Source organism: Pan troglodytes, chromosome 15 (assembly GCF_028858775.2).
Source record: "Pan troglodytes isolate AG18354 chromosome 15, NHGRI_mPanTro3-v2.0_pri, whole genome shotgun sequence".
In the NCBI taxonomy this organism is placed as follows: Eukaryota; Metazoa; Chordata; class Mammalia; order Primates; family Hominidae; genus Pan; species Pan troglodytes.
Genome location: NC_072413.2, coordinates 61,348,354 through 61,373,461, shown reverse-complemented (window position 1 = coordinate 61,373,461; position 25,108 = coordinate 61,348,354). Strand labels below are relative to the sequence as shown.

At 40.8% G+C, this 25,108-nt stretch overlaps 1 protein-coding gene across 10 annotated transcripts in view; it reads left to right on the top strand.

Moving 5' to 3' along the window:
* Positions 1-24,401, top strand: part of PPP2R5E (protein phosphatase 2 regulatory subunit B'epsilon) — a 169,595-nt gene extending 145,194 nt beyond the window's left edge. For 4 of the 10 annotated variants that reach the window (XM_016926193.4, XM_024348566.3, XM_054665690.2 and 1 more), the window contains 9 exons: positions 1,567-1,697; positions 3,061-3,120; positions 4,416-4,524; positions 6,316-6,369; positions 6,474-6,524; positions 8,577-8,696; positions 13,745-13,872; positions 16,157-16,258; positions 22,207-24,401. In XM_016926193.4, the coding sequence (XP_016781682.1) occupies positions 1,567-1,697; positions 3,061-3,120; positions 4,416-4,524; positions 6,316-6,369; positions 6,474-6,524; positions 8,577-8,696; positions 13,745-13,872; positions 16,157-16,258; positions 22,207-22,306 (855 nt within the window). In that variant the 3' untranslated portion in view covers positions 22,307-24,401. 10 annotated transcript variants of the gene reach the window in all.
* The last annotated feature ends 707 nt before the right edge of the window (positions 24,402-25,108 follow it).

The following is a 25,108-nucleotide window of genomic DNA, read 5'->3' as shown; positions in this document are numbered from 1 at the left end:
TCCCTCAAGAGTATTTTGGCTCTTCTGGTTCTCTTGCATTTCCATATGAATTTTAGGATCAACTTGTCAATGATACAAAAACAAAGCAGCTAGAACTTTTGATAGAGATTGAGTTGAATCTGTTGTGCTCACTGGCATTTGGCTGAAACTTTAGCTTGTTACCTCTTTTGGACTAGTTGTGTGGACCTCATTTTGAGCATGTAGATGTGATGTTATCAGGATTTGGTTTTAACTTTAGATTACAAATGTTTGGGAACTTAAACATGTTATTCACAGCCAGGCGTGGTGGCTCACACCTCTAATCCCAGCACTTTGGGAGGCTGAGGTGGGTGGATCACCTGAGTTCTGGAGTTTGAGACTAGCCTGACCAATATGGTGAAACCCTGTCTCTGCTAAAAATACAAAAAATTAGCTGGGCACGGTGGTAGGTGCCTTTAGTCCCAGCTACTCAGGGGGCTGAGACAGGAGAATTGCTTGCTTGAACACAGGAGGCGGAGGTTGCAGTGAGCTGAGATCGTGCCACTGCACTCCAGCCTGGGCAACAGAGCAATACTCCATCTCAAAAAAAAAAAAAAGTTATTCACATATAACATACAACAGAAATAATCAATGTTCACTTCGTTGACTATTTACAGAGTGAGCACACCTACATAACAAGAGTCTGGATCTAAAAAGGACCATTGCCAGTATCATTGAGACTTTTTGATGTTTGTTTTGATTCAGGTTTTTTCATTTTCCTAGATGTTCTAGTAGAGCTGAAGGCTTATCCTTTTTTTTTTTAAAGACCGAATCTTGCTCTATGGCCCAGGCTGGAGTGCAATGGCGCGATCGCAGCTCACTGTAACCTCTGCCTCCCGGGTTCAAGTGATTCTCCTGCCTCAGCCTTCTGAGTAGCTGGGATTACAGGTGCCCGCCACCACACCTGGCTAATTTTTGTATTTTTACTAGAGACGGGGTTTCACCATGTTGGCCAGGCTGGTCTTAAACTCCTGACCTCAGGTGATGCGCCTGCCTTGGCCTCCCCAGGTGCTGGGATTACAGGCATGAGTCACCACGGGCAGTCAGCTTATTTTAACTGCATATTTGGAATATCAGTAGGTAGCATAGTGCAGTGGTTGAGCTACGGACTTTTGGCCTCAACTGCTGGGGTTCAAATTCTAGCTTTACCACCTATTAGCTGTGAGACCGTGGGCACGTTACTTAACCCTATGTGCCCCAGTTTCCTCTTCTGTAAAAGGGGGACAAAACTGTCTCATTGGGAGGATTAATATGTAGATTGCTTGGAAAATTGCCTGATGATCACAGTAAGTGCCATATGTGTATTAGCTATTATTCATATTATTACTTTTATTGTTGTTATTTTGTATTTGTATTTCTTTAGTGGAATATAAGCTCCTTGTCTGACTTGTTTATCATGATATGCCCAAAGACTAGCACTGTGCCTGGCACATAATAGATATTCAACACATTTTTTGAGGAAGGAAGGAGGGGATTTTAAATAATAGAATTCCTAAATCCTTTTCTGAAACCGCCTTTGACAGCTATAATGTCCTTCATTTACAACAGCTTCTGGAGCTATTTGACAGCGAAGACCCTCGGGAACGGGACTACTTAAAAACAGTCTTACACAGAATTTATGGCAAGTTTCTTGGTCTTAGAGCATTTATCCGAAAACAGATTAACAATATTTTTCTAAGGTAAGTGGAGTGTGATGGGGGAAGAAGGAGAAGCAAAGTTGGTGTTTTTATGAGTATTAAGTAAATCTCAAATATCTGAAAACAGTGTACTGACTTCTCTTTCTCCCTTTCTGCCTGCCTTCCTTCATTCTACTGACTCTCCTGCCTCTCCCTCTACCCCCTCCCCCCTCCTCTCCTCCCCCATCTTCTCCTCTCCTCCCCCATCTTCTCCTCTCCTCCCCCATCTTCTCCTCTCCTCCCCCATCTTCTCCTCTCCTCCCCCATCTTCTCCTCCCACCCTCCTCTTCCTCCTCTTTTCCTCTTCCTCTCCCTCCTCCCCCCACTGCTTCTTCTCTGTCCCTCCTCTCCCCCTACTTTCCCCCTCCTCTTCCCTCTCCCCTGCTTTTCTCCTCCCCCTTCTCCTCCTCCCCCATCTCCTCCTCCTCTCCTCCTCCTCTCCTCCTTTCCTCTCCTCTCTCCTCCTCCTCCTCTATCCCCTGTCCTCCTCCTTTCTCCCTCCCTCTCCTCCTCTCCTCCCCGCTCTCCTCCTCTCCTGCCCCCTCCCCCTTCTCCTCTTTTCCTCCCTCTCCTCCTCTCTTCCCCCACCTCTCCCTCCCCCATCTTCCCCCTCCCCTCCTCTCTTCCCCCCTTCTCCTCTCCTCCCCCCGTCTCTTCCCTCCTTTTCTCCCCCTCCCCCTTCTCCTCCTCTTCTCCTCCCTGTCCTCCTCTCTTCCCCCACCTCTCCCTCCCCATCTTCCCGCTCCCCTCCTCTCTTCCCCCCTTCTCCTCTCCTCCCCCACTCCTCTCTTCCCTCCTTTTCTCCCCCTCCCCCTTCTCCTCCTCTTCTCCTCCCTCTCCTCCTCTCTTCCCCCCATCTCTCCCCCGTCTCCTCCTCTCTTTCCCCCTCCTCCTCCCTTTTCCCTCTGCTCCTCCTCCCTTCCACCCTCTCCTCCTCTCCTCCCCCCTCTTCTCCCCTCTCTCCTCCTCTCTTCCCTCCTCTCCTCCCCCTCTCTCCCCATCTTCTCCTCCCTCTCCTCTCTTCCCCCATCTCTCCCCCATCTCCTCTCTTCCCCCTCTCCTCCTCTCTTCCCTCCTCTCCTCCTCTCTTCCCTCCTCTCCTCCTCTCTTCCCTCCTCTCCTCCTCTCTTCCCTCCTCTCCTCCTCTCTTCCCTCCTCTCCTCCTCCTCTCTTCCCCCTCCTCCTCCTCCTTCTCTCTTCCCCCTTGTCCTCCCTCTCCTCCTCTCTTCCCCGCTCTCCTCCTCCTCTTCTCCTCCTCCTCCCCCTTCTCCTCCTCCTCTTCTCCTCCCCCTCCTCCTCCTCTTTTTATCCCTTCCTTCTCCTCCTCCTCTCCTCCTTTCTCCTCCGTTTTCTCCTCTTCTCTCAGGTTTGTTTATGAAACAGAACACTTCAATGGTGTAGCTGAACTGCTGGAAATATTAGGAAGGTGAGCACGGTTTTTCTAATTGCTAATCTCAGATGAATATTATTTTAAAAATTAGGTTCAGGTGGTACCAAGAGATGCTCACCTCTTGCTGTATGTACATTGGGTCTCTCTCATTTGTGCCTATTAGCATATTTTCTACCTGACTCTACAAGACACAATTTCCTGTTCCCCTTGTTCCACAAGTATGCATTGCCATTTCCACTGGAATGACTGAAAGAGCTGACAGTTCATTCATTACTAGAAAGATGGTACATCTAATTGTGGTCAGGCTAGTTACTCCAAAACATCTTATTCTCATTAGTTTTTAGGCTATCTAGTCCTTTGCCTTATCTGTTGAAAGCAAGTTTGTAATAAATCGGAAAGATTGCCATTTTCAAAGGAGTTGTGTATCCAGGTATAGTCCTTGAACAGCTGCAGCCTGGAGTTGTGGAATGAATTGGAAAGAGCTGTGGTGTAAGTTTCTACACACAAGGGAGGATAATGTAGCTGGACAATATGATTACTTAATCTTTTCTCCTAATGTGAAGAGAAAAAGAAGGTGGAGTCACATGGCTTTCTCTCAGTGATTTCCCTAGGCTGGGCAGAGGTTTCAGGAATGAGAAGGAATGATGTCTGGAAATGGAAAAGGTCATATTTAAGGCGGAAGCAAGCAAGGCGGGCCATTATTTGGAGAAGGAAAAGGGAGGGAAAATAAAGGGTTTTGATAAAGAGCTTTTGGAAACCATCTGACTCATTTTAGGAGCACAGGAGCCTTTGTTGGGTGACCAGAAGCAAATTTTCTTCTCTTAAATTTCCTTCCAACTTTTTGTATTCCTTGAAGTCATTAAGAAATCCTGGCTGGGTGTGGTGGCTCACGCCTATTATCCCAGCACTTTGGGAGGCCAAGGTGGGCAGATCACTTGCAGTTAAGAGTTCTAGACCAGTCTGGACAATATGGTGAAACTCCTTCTCTACTAAAAATACAAAAAAATTAGCCAGGCATGGTGGTGGGTGCCTGTAATCCCAGCTACTTGGGAGGCCTGAGGCATAGGAATTTTCGCTTGAATCCTGGAGGCGGAGGTTGCAGTGAGCTGAGATTGGGCCACTGCACTCCAGCCTGGGCAATAGAGCAAGATGACTCTGTCTCAAAAAAAAAAAAAAAAAAAAAAAAAAAGGAAATTCTGAATGCCACTGGGGTGGGTATTATGTTGTTTTGTACAAACAAACTGATTAAGTTTAATTAATATCACAAGAACAGTTTGTCTCAGTTCAACTTGTGGTAATATTGCTAATTTGTGTCTCTTTTTTCTCCCTAGTATTATCAATGGCTTTGCTTTACCTCTTAAGGCAGAACACAAACAGTTTCTGGTGAAAGTATTGATCCCTTTACACACTGTCAGGAGCTTATCACTCTTCCATGCACAGGTAGGAGGATTTTGTACAACTACTTTTAGAAGCAAAATAAAAAGTTTGCAAACTCGTGTTTTTGATATTGATATAACCTTCATTTTGTTTTTTTGGTTTTTTTTTTTGAGACGGAGTCTTGCTCTGTCACCCAGGCTGGAGTGCAGTGGCACAGTCTTGGCTCACTGCAGCCTCCACCTCCCGGGTTCAAGCAATTCTTCTGCCTCAGCCTCCCGAGTAGCTGTGACTACAAGCGCACGCCACCATGCCCAGCTAATTTTTGTATTTTTAGTAGAGACGGGGTTTTACCATGTTGGCCAAGATGGTCTGGGTCTTCTGACCTCATGATCCGCCCACCTTGGCCTCCCAAAGTGCTGGGATTACAGAGGTGTGAGCCACGGCGCCGGGCCTATCGCCTTCATTCCTAAAGGAAAGAGACTTACTTAAGTTTAAAATACTCCCCAAGGGAAATAAAAATGTATGCATTTTTTTTCTATGCACAGTAGAATCATGGAAATATTTTTAAAGTGGGAGGAGCCCTTCTTTGGTCATTTTATTTTACAGAGAACTTTTATGACTTTCCCAAGTGCACACAATAACATACTGAACCTATTACATATAATAAAATGCACAGGAGCTTAGCAGATGTAGATCTTTGGACTACGTAATCATGTTTTAATGTTCTTGAATATTTTGTTCCATCCTACTTTGCGTTAGTCTATCAGTTGCCCTTTTTGCCTCCTGTTCTGGGTCACTCACCATGTCTTTATCACTTTCTACACACAAGCACTCACAAGTAAACAAATCAATCAGTATTTTCACATTTTTTTTTTCCTTTAAGCCTTCATCACTTTAAAAAGCATACCCTGTCTTGTCCCCATTCTAATTTTTGTGCTAACACTGCCTTGCATGGTCACCATGTCACTGGGGGTAGATAAATTATTGGGTAGTATTTTAAATTCTGGATAGGAAGATTTTAAATACTGCCAGACTCTGACTCCCTCTTCCCCCCATTGGGAAGGTTTTGAGTTTGCATAAAAACGTGACACATTTTTCTAAGCACTGTTCCTCTTTAAATGTGAAATTCTGTATTTCGAGGAAAAATTAATCCATATGTTTCTAATTTAGAACACCATCAAAATGTTCTTTTGCGAGGGTGGTTTTCTTGTCCAAGAATCTTTACAAGCCCTTTTACAAATCTTGCCTTTGATTTTTGAAATGGGATATCATATTTCATGATTATTATTTTAAACAATCTTACTTAGATGTGTTAGTACCAGATGTAGAACTATTCTTACATTTCTCCAGGTTCTGACTGGCAGGTACAACCTTTTATCTCCTCATGAAACTGCTTTAGTTTGCATGTGCCATTTCAGGCAATTGGCAAAGTTTTTATTAAGTGCTTACTTCCCATAGAGGACTCTTGTGGAACTACAGTAAAACTCAGTACTGTTGATATTAGCAAAGAGAGAAAGGAAGCCCCTGAGATGTAGCTCAAAGTGTATGTAGGTGAGATAATTCCACAATATGCTGAGTGTGATGTCTCACCTCTGCTTTTCATTAGCTGCATATTTCATGTCCTAATACTCTTTTTTAAAGAAAAGTTCCCTGGAGCCTTGTTAATATTAGTCTTTGGCTTGAAAAAGTAGTTTCTTATTTTACTTTATATAGATTTTATGATAATTAAAATGAATTGAATGTGAAGTTATTAAAAGCAGTCTGGAAACCTTTTAGGAAGTTTTAATAGTGTATCTTTTGAGCCGTTACTGTATAGAATTTAAAATTTTGCCTTTTATTTTATTTTTTACTCAGCTGGCATATTGTATAGTACAGTTTCTGGAGAAAGATCCTTCACTCACAGAACCAGTAAGTCTTTTTTCCATAATTTCAAAAACTTAAGAAAAATTACCTTTCCCAGAAGTATATATGAAAAAATTAAATGCCACTTGTTTTTCTCCTTTTCATTTTAGGTTATTAGGGGGTTAATGAAATTTTGGCCTAAAACATGTAGTCAAAAAGAGGTAAGTGCTTACTGTCAGAGAGTGTTCATAGCTTACTGAATATTTTGCTGAGTGCCAAGGATTGGGCTAAGCATGTATAAAACCGCATCATCAGGGCTGGGCGCAGTGGCTCATGCCTGTAATCCCAGCACTTTGGGAGGCCGAGGCGGGCAGATCACCTGAGGTCAGGAGTTCGAGACCAGCCTGACCAACATGGAGAAACCCCATCTCTACTAAAAATACAAAATTAGCCAGGCGTGGTGGTGCATGCCTGTAATCCCAGCTACCCAGGAGGCTGAGGCAGGAGAATCGCTTGAACCCGGGAGGCAGAAGTTTGCAGTGAGCCGAGATGGTGCCATTGTACTCCAGCCTGGGCAACAAGAGTGAACTCTGTCTCAAAAACAAAACAAAACAAAACAAAACAAAACTGCATCATCTCATTTAAACCTCATTGTAACTCTATAAGGCAGGGCTGTCAAAACTCTTGTTTTACTAGTTATGAAACTGTAGAGAGGTTAAATAGCCTGCCCCAGTACACTAAGTAAGTACAGATGATTAGGCCAGAACTCGCCTCCTTGACTCCTAAACCCTATCTTTTTATTCACTGTGCTCTTCAGCCTCGCTAAGCCCAGGCCAGGCCCCAATCAGGTGTCCAGTTGTCTAGCTTTGTTGATGTTCCCTTCCGAGTGGCCCCCTTCGTAATATGAAGGTTTTGCTGTCACTTTACATAGATGCTAGAGCAGCCTGCCCAAATACTCATTTTAAAGCATGGTATAGGTGGATCTTGCTGTGTCATCTTAGAATAGACAACAGACCTTTAGTTTCAGCCATTCACAAATGACCCTGGGGGGTTCAGGCCTACAATCATTTGTACCTTTGCTGAGAATTCACCAGGCATGTACTACTTTGTGAGGTTGTTATGGGGTAGTGCATGAGTTTCTTAGCTGGAGTTGAGCCTAACTGAGCACCAGATCTGCAGCCATTCTTCTGGAAGGTTAGCAACCATGTGGAAAATGGCTCAGAAAAAAAGATCAGCTGTTAGTTTTATATTTGGTTAAAACTTTGGGAGAAATTCCATATACATATTAACAAATGGCAAGGGTCTACTATATTTTACTTTTAGCAGAAACGCCTTCCTTCTCAAATCAGCTTCAATTCTCCAAACTCTATTTTAATTTCAGAAAGTCATTTAATTTCTTAAAATCTGTTAGATAAAATTGAACTGTGCATTGCTACCCAGATACATCTCAAAATATGAAGGCATTGTTATTTTTCATATTTTGATTGCTCACTTTATTTTTTCAAAGTAATTATTTTTTCATAGCTAAATACGTAAACTGGTTTTTATTTATCTGTCATTTTCCCATTATATTGAAAACAATTGACTCTACTGCAGATTTGGCTCCATATTGTGATCTAAAAACTCTGTTTCTTGCGGCACCCGGTGCTGAGTTCCCAAGATTCACTGTGCTTTATAGAGAGCAAGCGTGTGTGTGTGTGTGTGTGTGTCGAGAATGCGTCAGTGCATGCTTATGGGTTTGAAGTGGCACCTGCATGTGAGTGAGTCTGCTCATTTGTGTTTCTTGAACTTTTTGTTGTATTAATGAGTGCGTTCTAGAGCATTGAGCATGTAGCAGGGGCTATACGTATTTGGCAAATAACCACATTTGAACTTTTGCTCTTCCATTTAGGAGGGCCACCTTCTCATTGTTTTTTTTTTTTAAAAAAAGTGTTGTGGAAAGAGAGCTGGATTACTAATAATAGAGAGGAAGGCCCTACGGGGTCAGTTTTGCTTCTCAGGGGCCGGTGCAGTGTGTGAGTGTCCCTCGTTCTATGTAATATATATACCAAGTAGAGTATTTTTTCCAAGTATGTAGAATTTTTCCAAGTACCCTATGGTGAATTCTTTGTGGAACGAACATCTTCTAACATGGGATAATGACTGGTTCATGTATGTTTGGTTTTATGTGTAAATTTTTCTTAAAATAGTCCAAACTCTCATTAATCCTCCTTGTTCTTACGGATTTTTTTTCATGATGTGCCTCACATCTTGTATTTTGCTTGTACTTACAGGTCATGTTCCTTGGGGAACTGGAAGAAATATTGGATGTGATTGAACCTTCACAATTTGTTAAAATCCAAGAACCTTTGTTTAAACAAATCGCCAAGTGTGTATCTAGCCCCCATTTTCAGGTTAGTAGTAAAGAGGACATGAGCCAGGGAGCATGAGTTAGTTTGGTTAAATTTTATTTGTTTCAAAAGCAATGTAATGGACCCTAGCTACCTATTGTTTATTTGCTATCCCCTCACATGATGATAATTTTAATAGTGGCCAGCTTATCTTGAGCACTTGCTGCCTAACAGCCATAGTAATGGTGCTTTCTCTCCAGTAACTTTAATTCTCCTAACACCCTGCAAGGAGGGCATTATGTTTTTTTTAAAGACATACAGATGTGAACACTGAAGCTCAAAGTGGTCAAAAGTATTTCAGATAATTTCTAAATAAGTGGGCTGGTGAGGTTTCTCTAGTGTGTAAGAGAGAATGCTAAATAATGTTTAAGAGGAAAAGGAGAAAACCTAATATTCCTTACTATGCTAGATACTTTAGGTACATTATTTATAAATGTCCCATTATCCTCTGAAGCTTTTCTAGATGAAAAAAAGAAAAAATGAGGCTCGGAGAACAATTTACTATAGGTCCCAAGTTAATAGAGAGTAGAGTCAAATTTTGATCTTTGGTGTAGCTGCTTGCTAAAGCCAGTGACCTTCCCATAGCACTGCTCTGCCTCCTCGTGGCCACTCGGGGCAACACTTTTCTTTCTTGGGGCCATGGCTGCAGTGCTGTGGAACCCACACAGGAGGGAAGAAGGGTAAACTGGGGGAGCACACGTTAGGTTTGATTCTTTGGCTGTCTCACCTAAGGCCCGTTTCATAAACCTAGACTCTGCCTATTGATTGGAAGAGATTGTTCAGACTGTGGTTCTTAGCACAGAACCAGACCTCTAACGGTGTCATTTGATGGCGGACTTTTTCCCTAAGCTGTCAACTATGCTGTATAGTTAGAGACACTAGCTGCTGCTGTTGTTTTGATTTCTGACCAAAAGACATGTTAATATGTTAAAGCAGTGACTTTATGGCAGTCTAGCAGTTGTACCGCAAAGCAAGAAAAAAGAAGATAGAAATCATAAGCCTGAATAAAAATGGAAAAATTACAGAACAGTATATAGATATTTTGATACCACTCAGGGCCTTTAGTGCTCACACATCTGGATTGTTTACCTTATTTTTTTCAGTTTTCAGCAGGATGTTTGGCATTATGGAGGTCAAGGAACAAGTATTTTTTTAAAAATGAGCATCATTGGCTGGGCGCAGTGGCTCATGCCTGTGATCCCAGCACTTTGGGAGGCCGAGGCGGGTGGATCATGAGGTCAGGAGTTCGCGACCAGCCTGGCCACCATGGTGAAACCCTGTCTCTATTAAAAATACAAAAATTAGCTGGACGTGGTGGCGGGCGCCTGTAATCCCAACTACTCGGGAAGCTGAGGCAGGAGAATCGCTTGAAACTGGAAGACAGAGATTGCAGTGAGCCGAGATCGTGCCATTGTACTCCAGCCTGGGCAACAAGAGCAAAACTCCATCTAAAAAACAAAAAAAGAAAGAAAAAAGAAAGGAAAAAAAAAAAAAGAGCATCACCAGAAAGGCCTAAGCGATACTCAGAAGCTTAGAAAAGAGAGGCCATGTCTTGGTCAGCTTGGGCTGCCATAACAAGACTGGCGACTTAAACGACATTTATTTTCTCACAGCCCTGGAGGCCAGAAGTTTGAGATCAGGATGACAGCATGGTTGGTTTCTGGTGAGATCCTGCTTTCTGGCACGCAGATGGCCTTCTTCTTGCTGTATGCTCACGTGGCCTTTCCTGGCATGTGCATACAGAGAGAGGCAATCTCACTCTCTTCCTCTTTTTATAAGGCCCCTGTATTATCTGGTTAGGACCCCACCCTTATGAGCTCATGTAACCTTAATTACCTTCTAAAAGTCTTGTGTCCAAATATAGTCACGTTGGGGATTAGGACTTCAACATATGAATTGTGGAGGGGACACAATTCAATTTGTCGAAGAAAGAAAGAAGGATTTTAAATTATTTGGCAGAAGTAAAATTGAGAACAAAGGGAAGAGGCTCTTATTTATTAAGTGTTCATTAATAAATGTTTGCTGGTTCATCCACAAACATTTATTAATGAATTTGCTGGTTCATCCATTTATTGAGTGGCCGCCCTATGTAGCCAGGCACTTATCATTGCTTGCTTCAGGTATGGCATTAGGATCTGAGGTCTGCACGCTGGTGACACTGCCTCTGTGTGTGCAGAAGGACAGTGGATCCCAGGAAAGTAGTGGATCTGTCCTGTTGTCAGACACAGTAATTTTTAACTTTGCATAAACAATACCTTTCCTCTTTAAGGGGCTGGATACATACTTTTATTAGTGGGTTTACATATTAAAATGGATATATAAGAGATTAAGGAAGTTGTTAGAGTTAAATGGCAGGTAAATATTGGATTCTGGAGGAATGTCCGAAGAGACCACGGGAGGATGCCAGTAAAGAAGGAGGCACCTAGGATTTTCCTCTAACCAGTTAGAATGTTCAGAACAGCCTCATTCTTACTCCTTTTTTTCTCCCTCTCCTTGCCTCCTGCTTTATCTGTGTCAGCTACGTCATTTGCTTTGATGATTCCCAAACACATTGTCCTCGTCCATGCCTCTGTCCTCCTTTCCTTAATGCCCTCTACCTGGAATGCCCTTTCCTTCATCCTTCGAAGCCGAGCTTAAATGCCACTTGCCTATGTTACATTTCTTTCTTCTTCTTTTTTTGTTTTTTTGAGATGGAGTATTGCTGTGTTGCCCAGGCTGCAGTGCAGTGGTACAGTCACAGTTCACTGCAGCATCTGCCTCCCGGGTTCAAGCGATTCTTGTGCCTCAGCCTCCCGAGTAGCTGGGACTACAGGCATGCCCCATCATGCCCAGCTAATCTTTATGTTTTTAGTAGAGATGGGGGTTTTACCATGTTGGCCAGACTGGTCTCGAACTCCTGACCTCAAATGATCCACCCACCTTGGCCTCCCAAAGTGCTGAGATTACAGGCATGAGCCACCACACCCAGCCCCAACTATGTTACATTTCTGCCACCCTTCTGTTTCCCAAGTCATCTGGATTGTTGATTCTGCTCTTTTCCCCTCCTTCCCCTGACACTTTGTTCATGTATCTGATATAGCATCTGTCACAGTTTACATTGGATAGGCTTGTAGATGCCCCTTCTCCCACCAGTGTGCGAACTCTTTAGGGATAACAGAGTAAAGAGGTTAAGAATAGAGACTTTGGAATCTGCCACTTACTAGCCATGTGACCTTGAGCCAATGGCTTCTCTGAATCTCAGATTCTTCATCCACAAAATAGAAAAGTAATGGTACCAACTCTGTTGGTTGTGAGGAAATGAGATATTATATATGTGGGACACTTAGCACAGTGCCTGGCATATAGTGAACATGCAGTAATGATTGTTTTCTTTGTACTCTCAGGGTCTGGTGCCTAATGAGTCTCAGGGTTTTGTTTTGTTTTTTGAACCAAGCTGAATAATGTAAATGGAAAAATTCTGATTTCTCAGTGTCTTTCAGTAGATACATCTTATACCATTTTGTTCTCTTCTAAAACACAGCTTCTTAATCTGTATAAATGAAGGAAGCCACCCCTTTTTCCCTTTTCCCCTGTAACTACCCTTTTTAGAGATTTTAGGTTTTGTTTTTGAGATGTTCTTTTGAATTCATGAAATCCAAGATGAGCCAGTCAGGCCCAGCAGACCAAATTAGAGCCAGTTGATAGCATGGTGGGCAGAGAAAAGGGATCTAAGAGAGCAGAGAGGGTAGGTGCAGCCAGTGTCCCTGAGACCAGAAACTGAGCAGACATCTCCTGGCTTGCACAGGAAGGGACCAGAAACAAACTCTGGAAGAAGCCCTAGAAGTGAGGCCCCAGTCTTTACCATTTATTGTCAGTGTAACCTTGCCTACATTACTCAGTCTCCCTGAGTCTCTGTGTCCTCATCTGTAAAATGAGCACAGTGGTATCTCCTTCTGGGATGGTGGTAAGGATGATACATTCTACTTGCTGTGTAGGCACAGTGCCTGCCCATAGGAGGTACTTAGTAAATATTGGCCGCTCTACAGGGATGAGCAACTGTGGGTGTTCCTCAGTAGCTGTGACTGAATGCTAACCATATGCTGGGCCCTGGGTTCGATCTAAGTGTGTGTGATGAAAAACATAAGAAAGGGGACCAGTGAGATGTGCTAAAGTGATGTCAGGAAAGTGTGGAATCAGATGACATGGGCAGAATTAGAGAATAATATAAATTAACAGGAAAACTTCTTTTCCTTCCCTGAGTCGATGAACCACTTGAACCACTCTGGACTTTTTTTTGGTGGGAGGAGAAGACACGGTCTTGCTCTGTCACCCAAGCAGTGACACCCAAGGAGTTCAGTGGCATGATCTCCACTCACTGCAACCTCCGCCTCCCAGGCTCAAGCAGTCCTCCCACCTCAGCCTCCCAAGTAGGTGGGACTATAGGCACATGCCACCAATCCCGGCTAATTTTTGTGTTTTTGTAGAGGCGAGGTCTCCCCATGTTGCCCAGGCTGGTCTCAGACTCTTGGGCTCAAGTGATCTGCCTGCCTTGGCCTCCCAAAGTGCTGGGATTATAGGTGTGAGCCACCGTGCCTGGCCCACTTTGGAATTTTCCAAGAGATTAAAAATCCACAAACATTTAAAATGTGGGCCAGGCGCGGTGGTTCACGCCTGTAATCCCAACACTTTTGGGAGGCTGAGGTGGGCGGATCACGAGGTCAGGAGATCGAGACCATCCTGGCCAACGTGGTGAAACCCCGTCTCTACTAAAAATACAAACATTAGCTAGGCATAGTGGCGCGTGCCTGTAATCCCAGTTACTCGGGAGGCTGAGGCAGGAGAATCGCTTGAACCCGAGAGGCGGAGGTTGCAGAGAGCCGAGATCGCGCCACTAGCGAGACTCCCATCTCAAAAAATATATATATATTAAAATGTGATTAATATTTAATTTTACTTTTAATCGAATGATTTACAAATAGCCTTTTGAAATACTTTTGTTTGGAAAGATTTATAATTTTGTTTTATCTTTGTCTCTTTCTCTCTCTTAACATTTTATTTTTCTTTTCCCAAAGGTGGCAGAAAGAGCACTCTATTATTGGAATAATGAATACATCATGAGTTTGATAGAAGAAAACTCTAACGTCATCCTTCCCATCATGTTTTCCAGCCTTTATAGGATTTCAAAAGAACATTGGAATCCGTAGGTTTTCAGTTTCTTTCCTCCGTTCTCTTCCTCCCTTCCTCTCTTTCTTTCCCTTCAGCCTTATTATGTGCCAGATGCTGTCCTTGTTGCTGAAGACGTATGTGAAAAGATAAAATCCTTACCTTCTGGGGATTCACTGACTGGAGAAAATAAACAGATACTTTAACAAAATACCGGTTAAAGTATCTGTTTACTAGACAGGCTTCTTGATCTGTCTATGAAGGTAGCAGATCTTTTGGGGAGGCACTGCAGCTGAGAGGAGAGGTGTGTAGATACTGACAGCATGGCCATGCTTAGACTGAATCTGAAAGGAATTTGGCAGGTGGATGGCATAGGGAGAGCCCTTTCAGACAGTGGGTCCATCCATCATGTTAAAAGGCACAAAGATGTAAAAAGCAGCTGTCAGTTTCTGAGACCTGTGAGTTTGGGAGGGCTGAGGCACAAGGTCTTTTGGGGAGGGTGCTAGAGGATGTGGCTAGAAAAGACTGTGGGACTCGTGTGAGCCTTCACCAAGTAGATGATGAGGAAGTACTGAAGGGTTGTAAGTGGGGAAGTGGTCTGACTAGGTTTTCATTTTAGTGTGATCTATTTAACAGCCAACTCAGTCGCTATATGTATCTCTTGGAAAGGAAGAAGTTTAAAATCATCAAGGGAAGTTTAACATCCAGCCCTATGAAAGTTAAAGCATTCTGAATTTGAATGCCTTTACATTTTTCTCTGTGGAATAGAAGGAAAATTTAATGTGGTATTTAAAAATTGGGAGATACAATTCAATATATTCATAATATGTTTATCTTTAAAAATTTTGCATGTAATTATAAAATATCACATTTCTAATTTTTCAAATTTGCCTAATTATATTAATAGAACTTGTAAAAATAAGGAGCTGATAAACAGTTAAGTCCCTTTATACAGATAGTCTCTTGAGGACCTAGAGAATGGTTCTAGGAAGTGTCTGTAACTACTCAGTATACTACATTTGGTGCTTTCCCATCACTGCCCTTGGGAGGAAGGTCATTCTGGAACCTTAACAGAAAAGAACTTAAATTTTCCTTTTAATGGCACAAGGCAGAAGCTACACAGCAAGTGTACTTTCTTGTAAATGTTTTGGAAACATCAGACTCATGGTTTATTTAATATATGGCTAATTTTTACCAATGCATTTTTCAGTGGTATTAGGAGCATGTTTGTTGCAAAACGGAAGCAACGGATATTTTTGCAAAAGGAAAAGCTATTTAGACTCTAGTCTGAAGCTATCAAGCCCATCATAACCTTGTCCTCACATTGCCCAAGAGCTAATTCTTGTTAAGTATGGGCTACCATTTTGGCTGTTTAGCTGTATAGTGTCCCATAGCTAATAGCAACCATCCCAGCTTGCCAGTTATCAGCATATATTTTGGGTCAGCAGGACTGGTGCAGATCAGAGCTAGACAGATAATTCATATTGAACCACCCAACCTACATGAGGGCTTGATTTCATTTCTTTGGATAAGAATAATTTATATATATACACACATATATATAACATTTGTTTCTATGGAAGTAGCTTCTGATTTTGATGAATTATGTGTTATTTAGAAAATAGAATTCTATGCAAATTCAGATGTCTAAGGTTAGTGCTATCACAGATCCTTATTTTAGGGTGAAGTTGCTTTACTATTATACTTGCCTTTTTATTAAATGAAATTATCAAATGCCCACAGGCAGCTCTATTCTGGGTGCCAATAATTAGAAGGGCAGGCCAGGTGTGGTGGCTCACGCCTATAATCCCAGCACTTTGGGAGGCCGAGGCAGGCAGATCACCTGAGGTTGGGAGTTCGAGACCAGCCTGACCAACATGGAGAAACCTCGTCTCTACTAAAAATACAAAATTAGCCAGGTGTGGTGGCTCGCTACTGTAATCCCAGCTACCCAGGAGACTGAGGCAGGAGAATTGCTTGAACCCAAGAGGCGGAGGTTGCGGTGAGCCAAGATGGTGCCATTGCACTCCAGCCTGGGCAACGAGCGAAACTCCGTTGCAAAAAAAAAAAAAAAAGAAATTAGAAGGGCAAAGTTAGATTTTTTTTCTAGTTCTACCACCCCTCAGAAAATTATCTTGCCTTGAAATCTCTTGATGTGGAAATGAACTGTAGGTCATTTTCAGTTGTTCCAACTAAAAAAGGATACAGACAATGTGCAGTACGAGAAATCATTCAAACAAAAGTTGTGCTTTTGCTTTCTTCATTCAGTATCCCATTTTATAAGACTAACTAACACACTCCTTTTTTTCTGTGCTTTCCAGGGCTATTGTGGCGTTGGTGTACAATGTGTTGAAGGCATTTATGGAAATGAACAGCACCATGTTTGACGAGCTGACAGCCACATACAAGTCAGATCGTCAGCGGTAACTTTTTAAAGCTTTTTTGTCAGCTGTGCATAAAGCTATTGAGTTTTTTCCTTGCTCTTTGCTGAAGTTGCCTAATTGTACCCCAAATCTTAAGCAGCACAATTTTGTTTACAGTCATGCATTGCTTAACAACCAGTGTATGTTCTGAGAAATGCATCCTTAGGCAATTGTATTGTGTGAACATCATAAGTATACAGTAATTACACAAACCTAGATGGTGTAGCCTACTATGACACACCTGAACTATGTAGTATTGCCTGTTCTTCCCAGGCTACAAACCTGTGGTGAATACCGTAGCCAATTGTAACACAAATCACTAGGCAGTAGGCCTTTTTCAACCCTGTTAAAATTTTATGGGACCACCGTGGTATATGTGGTCTGTGTTGACCGAAATGTTGTTATTTGGCACATGACTGTATTTATATATTCATTTTTGCACGCTTATTAACTGTGTCTTTATTTATTACTGTGCCACTGAGTAACAAAGCTTCGTGACACTGTCATTTTGATAAAGCCCGCTTTCTTTCCTTTCTTTAATAATATTTCAGTTCTGCCTCAGGGTTAAGAGCCCAGCATTTAACTGGTATTTTAGGTTCACTTAAAGGGACCATCAGGTAGTTTGCTCTCTGGGATTCACTCCCACTCTGAACTTACTTGAAGTATAATTGGGCAGATCTTGTACTTCACTCCAATAGCAGGGGGAATGAGGCACCATTTATCTAGCTCTTGGGCCCAGGACTTACTAGAACCCAACAAATTTATTACAATTTAAAGATCAGTGAAAAGAACATGAAGGTTAATAGTCTGGTATTAACCAGAAATGTTTGAGACCATATGGGAGAACACAAACCAGTGGAACTCTTTGCAATAAATGCTTATGGCTTAGTAAAAATCTTGTCCAATGCATTCTACTTTCCAAAAGATGTACTTGGAGAGATTATAGAAGTCTAGAGAGCTCTTAGTAGTTGAGCCTGTGGTTTGGCTTTGATCACCCATGAGCAGATGTCAGCTTTGTATACCATAAAGCTATGGACCTTAGAGGACCCAGAGATGTGTGCGAGTGTTCATACCCAGGGTCTTGCTGAACCTCTCTGGTTCCCTTGGTGCTTTGCTTTGTCTCATTTTTAGTCTGTCAACTTGCATTTTATTGATAAAAAGAGCAATGAGGGGAAAGGTTTGATGGCAGAGGGACCATTGCAATGATTTTTTTGTTTTAAGTTACCAGGGATGTGGTTTATGAAAACCAACTTAATTATGGAATGTGGTGAGTATTTAGCTGAGAATCTGAGAAGAGGCTGGGATTTTTTACCCAGAATATTGGGATTATTATCAATTATGGGATATGTTATTCCATACTCACAGTTTAAACAACTTTTTTTTTTTTTGTTTTTTGAGATGGAGTCTTGCTCTGTTGCCCAGGCTGGAGTGCAGTGGTGCGATCTCAGCTCACTGCAAGCTCCGCCTCCCAGGTTCATGCCATTCTCCTGCCTCAGCCTCCTAAGTAGCTGGGACTACAAGCGCCCGCCACCACGCCTGGCTAATTTTTTGTATTTTTACTAGAGACAGGGTTTCACTGTGCTAGTCAGGATGGTCTCGATCTCCTGACCTCATGATCCACCTGCCTCGGCCTCCCAAAGTGCTGGGATTACAGGCGTAAGCCACCACGCCCAGCCCTAAACAACTTTTAATTCAGTATATTAGCGATTGTTGCAAATTATAAATTTATGGTAACCCTTCTTGCCCCAAACTTAAAATCTTTAAAGGATGTTACTTAAAAAAACGGCCAAGGGTACATTTTAATACTGTGTTGCATCATTAAAGGTGCTTTGTGCATAACATCTTCTCTGAAAGCACATTATTATTATCCTAGTTGAACCAGGATTAAATCCGTAGAATCTCATCAAGAATATTGAAGAACTTGGCTGGGCACGGTAGCTCACGCCTGTAATCCCAGCACTTTGGGAGGCTGAGGCGGGCGGGTCATCTGAGGTCAGGAGTTCGAGACCATCCTGGCCAACATGGTGAAACCCTGTCTCTACTAAAAGTATAAAAATTAGCCAGGCACTGTGGCATGTGCTTGTGGTCCCAGCTACTAGGGAGACTGAGTTGGGAGGGCCACTTGAACCCGGGAGGTGGAGGTTGCAGTGAGCTAAGATCATGCCACTGTACTCCAGCTTGGACATTGGAGTGAGACTCTGTCTCAAAAAAAAAAAAAAAAAAGAGAGAGAGAGAATATTGAAGAACTTATTTCCACTCAAATTATTTGGTTTGTATTTAGTGAACTTCAATAATAAAACTATTTTCTGATTATTATCTAAACTAAATAGACTAAACCCTTGAAAAAGATGAGAATTAACTAAGGGGACCAGGAATAGATAAAACTATTATTTTATCCCTGGTTGAGGTTGATTATGATATTCTGGCATATTACAGTTATTTATAATGAGTGTACTTTCTTAATGAGAAAATGGGGGCCAGGCGTAGTGGCTCACGCCTGTAATCCCAGCACTTTGGGAGGCCAAGGCAGGCGGATCACCTGAGGTTGGGAATTTGCGACCAGCCTGACCAACATGGAGAAACTCCATCTCTACTAAAAAATACAAAATTAGCCGGGTGTGGAGGCACATGCCTGTAATCCCAGCTACTCAGGAGGCTGAGGCAGGAGAATCACTTGAACCCGGGAAGGGGAGGTTGCCATGAGCAGAGATTGCATCATTGTACTCCAGCCTGGGCAACAAGAGGAATCCCAGCTCTTTGGGAGGCCGAGGCGGGCGGATCACGAGGTTAGGAGATCGAGACCATCCTGGCTAACATGGTGAAACCCCGTCTCTACTAAAACTACAAAAAATTAGCAGGGCGTGGTGGCGGGTGCCGGTAGTCCCAGCTACTCGGGAGGGTGAGGCAGGAGAATGGCGTGAACCCAGGAGACAGAGCTTGCAGTGAGCCGAGATTACACCACTGCACTCCAGCCTGGGCGACAGAGCGAGACTCCGTCTCGAAAAAAAAAAAAAAAAAAAGAGAAAATGGGTTTTTAAAAGCAAGAATAATAATTTGTCAAATGAGCAATAGAAGGGTGTACTGACAGATGGAAACATTGGTTTCTCCATAGGTGTGGGAATAGGACAAGGGAATGAAGAAATTTAGTTGGTACTGTCAGAGAATAACTGAATGGACAATTTTACTTCAGGATGGCAAGAAGTTAATGGTTTCAGTTCAGATCAAATTTTGAAATATTACAAATCTGAAAATGGTGGGTGGAATAAGTACTTAACACTGTTAGATACATATGCCAACATTAGTGCTATGTAAAATTGAAATTAGAAGAGAATTTGACAATATCCCCTGCATGACAGTGTGGTTAAGCGTTAAAATTTCCACCTACAGGGAGAGAGAAAAGTGGGAAAGATTGGGGGTGACAATAACTGTATCAGCAATATTTAGGATTTTTAAAGATAAAGTTGTCAGTATGAAAGCCGTGTGATAACTGAGCATAATGCTCAGTTGGAGGAAAAGCCCAACAGGATAAATTGCATTGAGTGCCATACATCTCTTGATCAAAAACATGAAACACTTTAGTAACAAGATGATGAATGTTTTAATGATGTCAACACTTAATTAACCAATTTATGCCTAGTGTTCCATTATTGGAACGCTAAGCTTGTGGGAGTTATTTCTATCCCACTGCTCAAGGTCATCATCAAGGTCTGATTTTTCACAAGAAAGTTTTACAACCTCTGGCATAAATGGGTTAAAACTGCAAATTAGGGCAATGTGAACCTGAAATACATTGAAATGTTTTTTAGTTGAGTAAAATTCCAAGCCCTTGCTTACCATCCCCTTATCTCTCCAAATAAAAAGGTCATATTCATCGAAAGTCAGCAGGATCTATACAATTGATTTATATATACCCAAATTGTGTTTTTTGCTCACATTGATTTAGACCTCATAATTATTCCCAGACTGTACTGAGAAACAAAAAGTGATAATTTGTCAAACAGCTTGATTATGTTTAGAATCTGGAATGCACCAGGAGTGGTGGTGCACACCTGTAGTCCCAGCCACTCAGGAGGCTGAGGCAAGAGGATTGCTTGAGCCCAGGTGATTGAGGCTACAGTGAGCTATGATTGTGCCACTGCACTTTAGCCTGAGCAACAGAATGAGACCCTGACTCTAAGAAAAAAACAAAAGCAAAAGCAAAAAAGCCAGAAGAAGATTGGAGGATTATCTAATCTTGCCCTTATTGTCCTATAAGTGCAATTTTTTCAGGGTCAAAATTAACAAATAGGTAATTATATGAAAACTAGTCTGCTTACTGAAATTTATATTGTGCAGATTTGTATTTGAGATAGCTGAAACTAATTATGGTAAACAAGGCCTAAGTTATGAAAATATTACCTATTAGATCATGATATTAATTACCATATGGCTTTACTAAGCCATAAACATTTATTGTAAATAGTTCCACTGGTTTGTGCTCCCATATGGTCTTAAACATTTCTGGTTAATACCAGACTATTATGGCATTATAATTCAACATTTCCTCAAGTCTCTAGTGGAATAAGAATATAAAATTACTTAGGTTTTTCTTGAGTTTTTTGGGAGTTGGAGGGGTTGAAGATTAATCTCTATTGCTCTAGATATTAATATAACTTTTAAAAAACATTGGTTATAATGTTTTAAAAAAAATGAGGCATTGGAATTACATACAAATTTCACTCAACCCATGTGGATTTCCCTGCGTAGAAATTGTACTGTGGCTGAAGTTTTTAAATCCTTGCTAAATGAGGTAGTGCATGGATTACATCCCCATGCCTGAGATGGTGGAGCCCCCATTTTCAGGAATTATCTGAATTCCTGGATTTATGAATGTTAATCTGGATCAGCCTTTTTTTTTTTTTTTGGAGACGGAGTCTTGCTCTGTCCCCCAGACTGGAGTGCAGTGGTGTGATCTCGGCTCGCTGCAATCTCCGTCCACCACAATCTCCGCCCCCCGGGTTCAAGCGATTCTCCTGACTCAGCCTCCCAAGTAGCTGGGACTCCAGGCATACGCCACCATGCCCGGCTAATTTTTGTATTTTTAGTAGAGACGGGGTCTCACCGGTGATCCACCCGCCTCGGCCTCCCAAAGTGCTAGGATTACAGGCGTGAGCCACTGCGCCCAGCCTGGGTCTGCTTTTTATTGGTTCGCTGCAACATGGAAAAAAACCAGAGACAGTGTAGTGAATTATTTTTAATAAATGTGAATTTATTTAACTTACAATATAGTCTTATATTCCTGCATCATGTACTTCCTACTTGGTTGATGTTAAAAATCCTTTTTTTGTAAAAATGTAATTTTAAAATGTCCTTGGCAAAATATAAAGTTTGTCGATTCTAATTTGGACATCTAATTTTTGGGGGAAGTTTTACCAAATAGTGAAATCTCAAAGTCTGAAAATCACTAAATTTAAAATCAGTGAAATTGATATTGAACCCAATTTGAAGGCTTGATGCATTAAAATTTAATACATAATAATATCAACCAAGTTCTTTTCAGATCATTAAAAGTGAAATCACAAGTTTTCAGTTTCTTCTAAACTACTGAAGAATTTAAATATGCATGAGGTGGGAAAAATAGATAGGAATAAAAGAGCAGATATATTTTCTTGACCTACTATATTCTCTGTATCAGTGTCATCTCCAGCATCCTTTTTGAGAAACTATTTGGAGATAAAGAAAAATTAAGATTCTTACTAAGCTGCAAGTGAAAATCACTAATATGCCCTTGATTTTACAATAACTGATGCATATAAGTCATTCCCATTTTTGTTTCTTAGTAATTTTAAAGTTAATTTTCTCAATTAAGCTAAGTATAAAGGAGTGTTAAGGTGAAATTGTAAAATATTCATTGTTGCATAATCTCATTAAACCTCAGCTGTTTACATTGTATTCTGTTTCTTCCTCAGTGAGAAAAAGAAAGAAAAGGAGCGTGAAGAATTGTGGAAAAAATTGGAGGATCTGGAGTTAAAGAGAGGTCTTAGACGTGATGGAATAATTCCAACTTAACAAAAACAATGACAACAACATTACTAACCTGTGGAGTCACACGTTTATGTAGTAGAAGATGGAGCAACAGTTTTCTGTATTGTGCAACTTTACAGTAGATTTCACATTTGTTTCATTATTACAGCAGCACTGTATATACCTGTCTCTAAGTAAAGGAAAAAACAAAATAAGGACTTCAATCCAAAGTTTGGACAGTAGATGGACTTCTCAGAACTTTGCAAACATAATCATTGTTCTAACCCTCTTTTAAAAAAAAAAAATCGGTCTTCAAAGATCTGTTGATGAAATTGCTATGTTAAAATTCCATTATCGGGAGTTCCTTATTTATCACTAGCAGAGAGTATGAAACAATTTTCAAATGTGAACAATCTTAAATTTAGCTTGTCTTTCTGCTAAGCTGTTAAATGTATTTATAGTAAAGGAAGAAAAAAAGACTGTCATTTCCTTATAAGTTTGTATAACATCCTCCTCTGGATAACTTGACTGTAATTTGACATCTTTTTCTTTTGCACATCTTCCTGAGTTGAATGTCCACGTGGAATGGGGTCATGAATTATAAAAGTCCCTGATAAAAGTTTTGTTTACTGGGGTGAACATCTTTCCAGTAACCAGGTAGTCCTGGTACTCCTTTAGTTTTAAAATTAGGAGTTAAGAGAGAAGAGGTGATAAACATAGTAGGGAAGGGAATATCGGATTCATGCATCAGTTTATGGTGAATCCAAATCAATGTCTTGAATCCTTTGAAAACAGGCACTGGGACATCACAGGCTTCAGTACCTGACCAGTATTAGTTGCATATATTGAACACACATACCAGAGATGTTTTAGAAATGCGAGAAAAACATCCTTTTGGACCATTTGAAATAAGAAAGACAAACACTGAACAATACAACCATGAAATTGATCGCCGGGATTGCAAATCTAATTGGGAAAAGAGTTGAGCAAACAGCTTGGACTGTTTGGAGTTGTTGCCTTACTTTTTAATATGTATTTATAAAGTATTCCAGCAAAAGAGGATGTAGCCTCTGGGAAAAAACAAACATGTTACAGTGTTTTTTGTAGATTCTCGTTCTATATCTCATCACAGCGCCAGCCCTGTTTTTAGCCGGAAAGGATTCAGGATAAACATTATTATGCATTCTGAATTGGATGCATATTCCTAACTACTGTATTTGTTACCAAAAGTGGTTCTACAAATGCTACTGAAAAAAATCTGGAAATTCCTAATGTCCTGAGTATTAATAATAAAGTTTAAAAATGCTTTTATATCAAAGGTGCATCGTGACCAAATTGTTTAAGAAAAAAAACAAAAAAACAAAATCTAGGGCTGTATTTTATATATATATATATATATATATATATATATATATCTTATTGGCTCTCTGCTTTGTATTTAAATGAAGAATCTTACATCTTGGGTAGGTAAACTGCTGATAAAATTTGTGTACAGTATGTACTTACCTAATGCAGTTGCATTATTATGTACTGAAAGATATGTGTTTGGAGGTTTATTTCCAGGATGCATTTGCTTGTTATGGTCATGGCAGCAGTGAGCTGGTAATCCTAAACCATCACTTCCAGCAGTATTCATGGTATAGAGCTGATCTGTGTTCATATGTTGAATTGTGATAGTAGCAAACATGAACATATGAACTATTGTTGCTCTTAACAGAAATACAGTATGAATATGGGCTTGTATATTTTCTCCCTTACATTTAAATATAAAGTAGAATACGCAGTTTTATTATTTTCAAGAAAAAGAAAGAAAAGCTGCTGACCTTTCTCCCCCCTAAAGTTTTTCAGGATGATCAGGTCACAGTGTGTACGTAAGAGTCAGCTAATTATGGATGTTGTCATCTCGGTAACTTTGTAAAAAAACAAACAAAACTGGCATTGTTAATTCCAAAAAAAAAAAAAGTCATATGCGACACCAGACGCAACATGGTTTAATGGAATTAATAGTTTTTTTTTTTTTTTTTTTTAAAGAACATTGATGGGGATTCACTGTAAAGTTGGCAGAGGCTGCCAAAGACGAAACAACTGACTTTAAAAATGCTGGAACAAAGTGATAAAAAATAAATTTGTAACAAATCTACTCCTTTTTAGCCCTTGTCATTTTAGCCCTTTAGTTTCAACTCTGCATTATATTTAGTTTATGTAGTGTAAACTTTTGTTTGCCATTAATTCATCTTTTTAGGTAGAAGACATTAAAATCACAGGTTTATGAAGAATCTCTGCCCATTGGAATGAAATGCAGTCATTTGAAATGAGAAAGGCCAGGATCCTTTTTTGCACCTTACCCTGTCTTCAAGAGTAAAGGTGAACACTTACAGCTATCCTCCTTGATGTCAATTTTGTATGTTGATCATTCCAAACTGAGAAGAATAAAGCCACATTTTAGACATATTTATAGAATCAATTAAAGCTATATGTCTAAAATTCGTAGGGCAACTTCTGAGAAGAAACACTGTCTTTTTCTTTTTTAATGGAAAGTGACAATGTGACATTAGTCATGTTGTGTGCGGTGACGCAGAGTAACTGAGGTAATCTGACTGTTGCACTATGTGACATATTTCAGGACGTACTTGCTGCATTTGCAGCAGCCCTCTCTCTCTGTCCCTTCCCACGATTCTGCTGTTGCTGCAACTTGAGTTAATTGTGACAAATGCATCTTTGTGTTATATTTTGTTTGCTTCATAATTTCCAGAACTATATATAAATATATTTTTTAAATAGCAAATATTGTAGTTAGTGAGTGATGATCACTCCAACCTTATCCTTACCATATTGGTTTCAGGGATA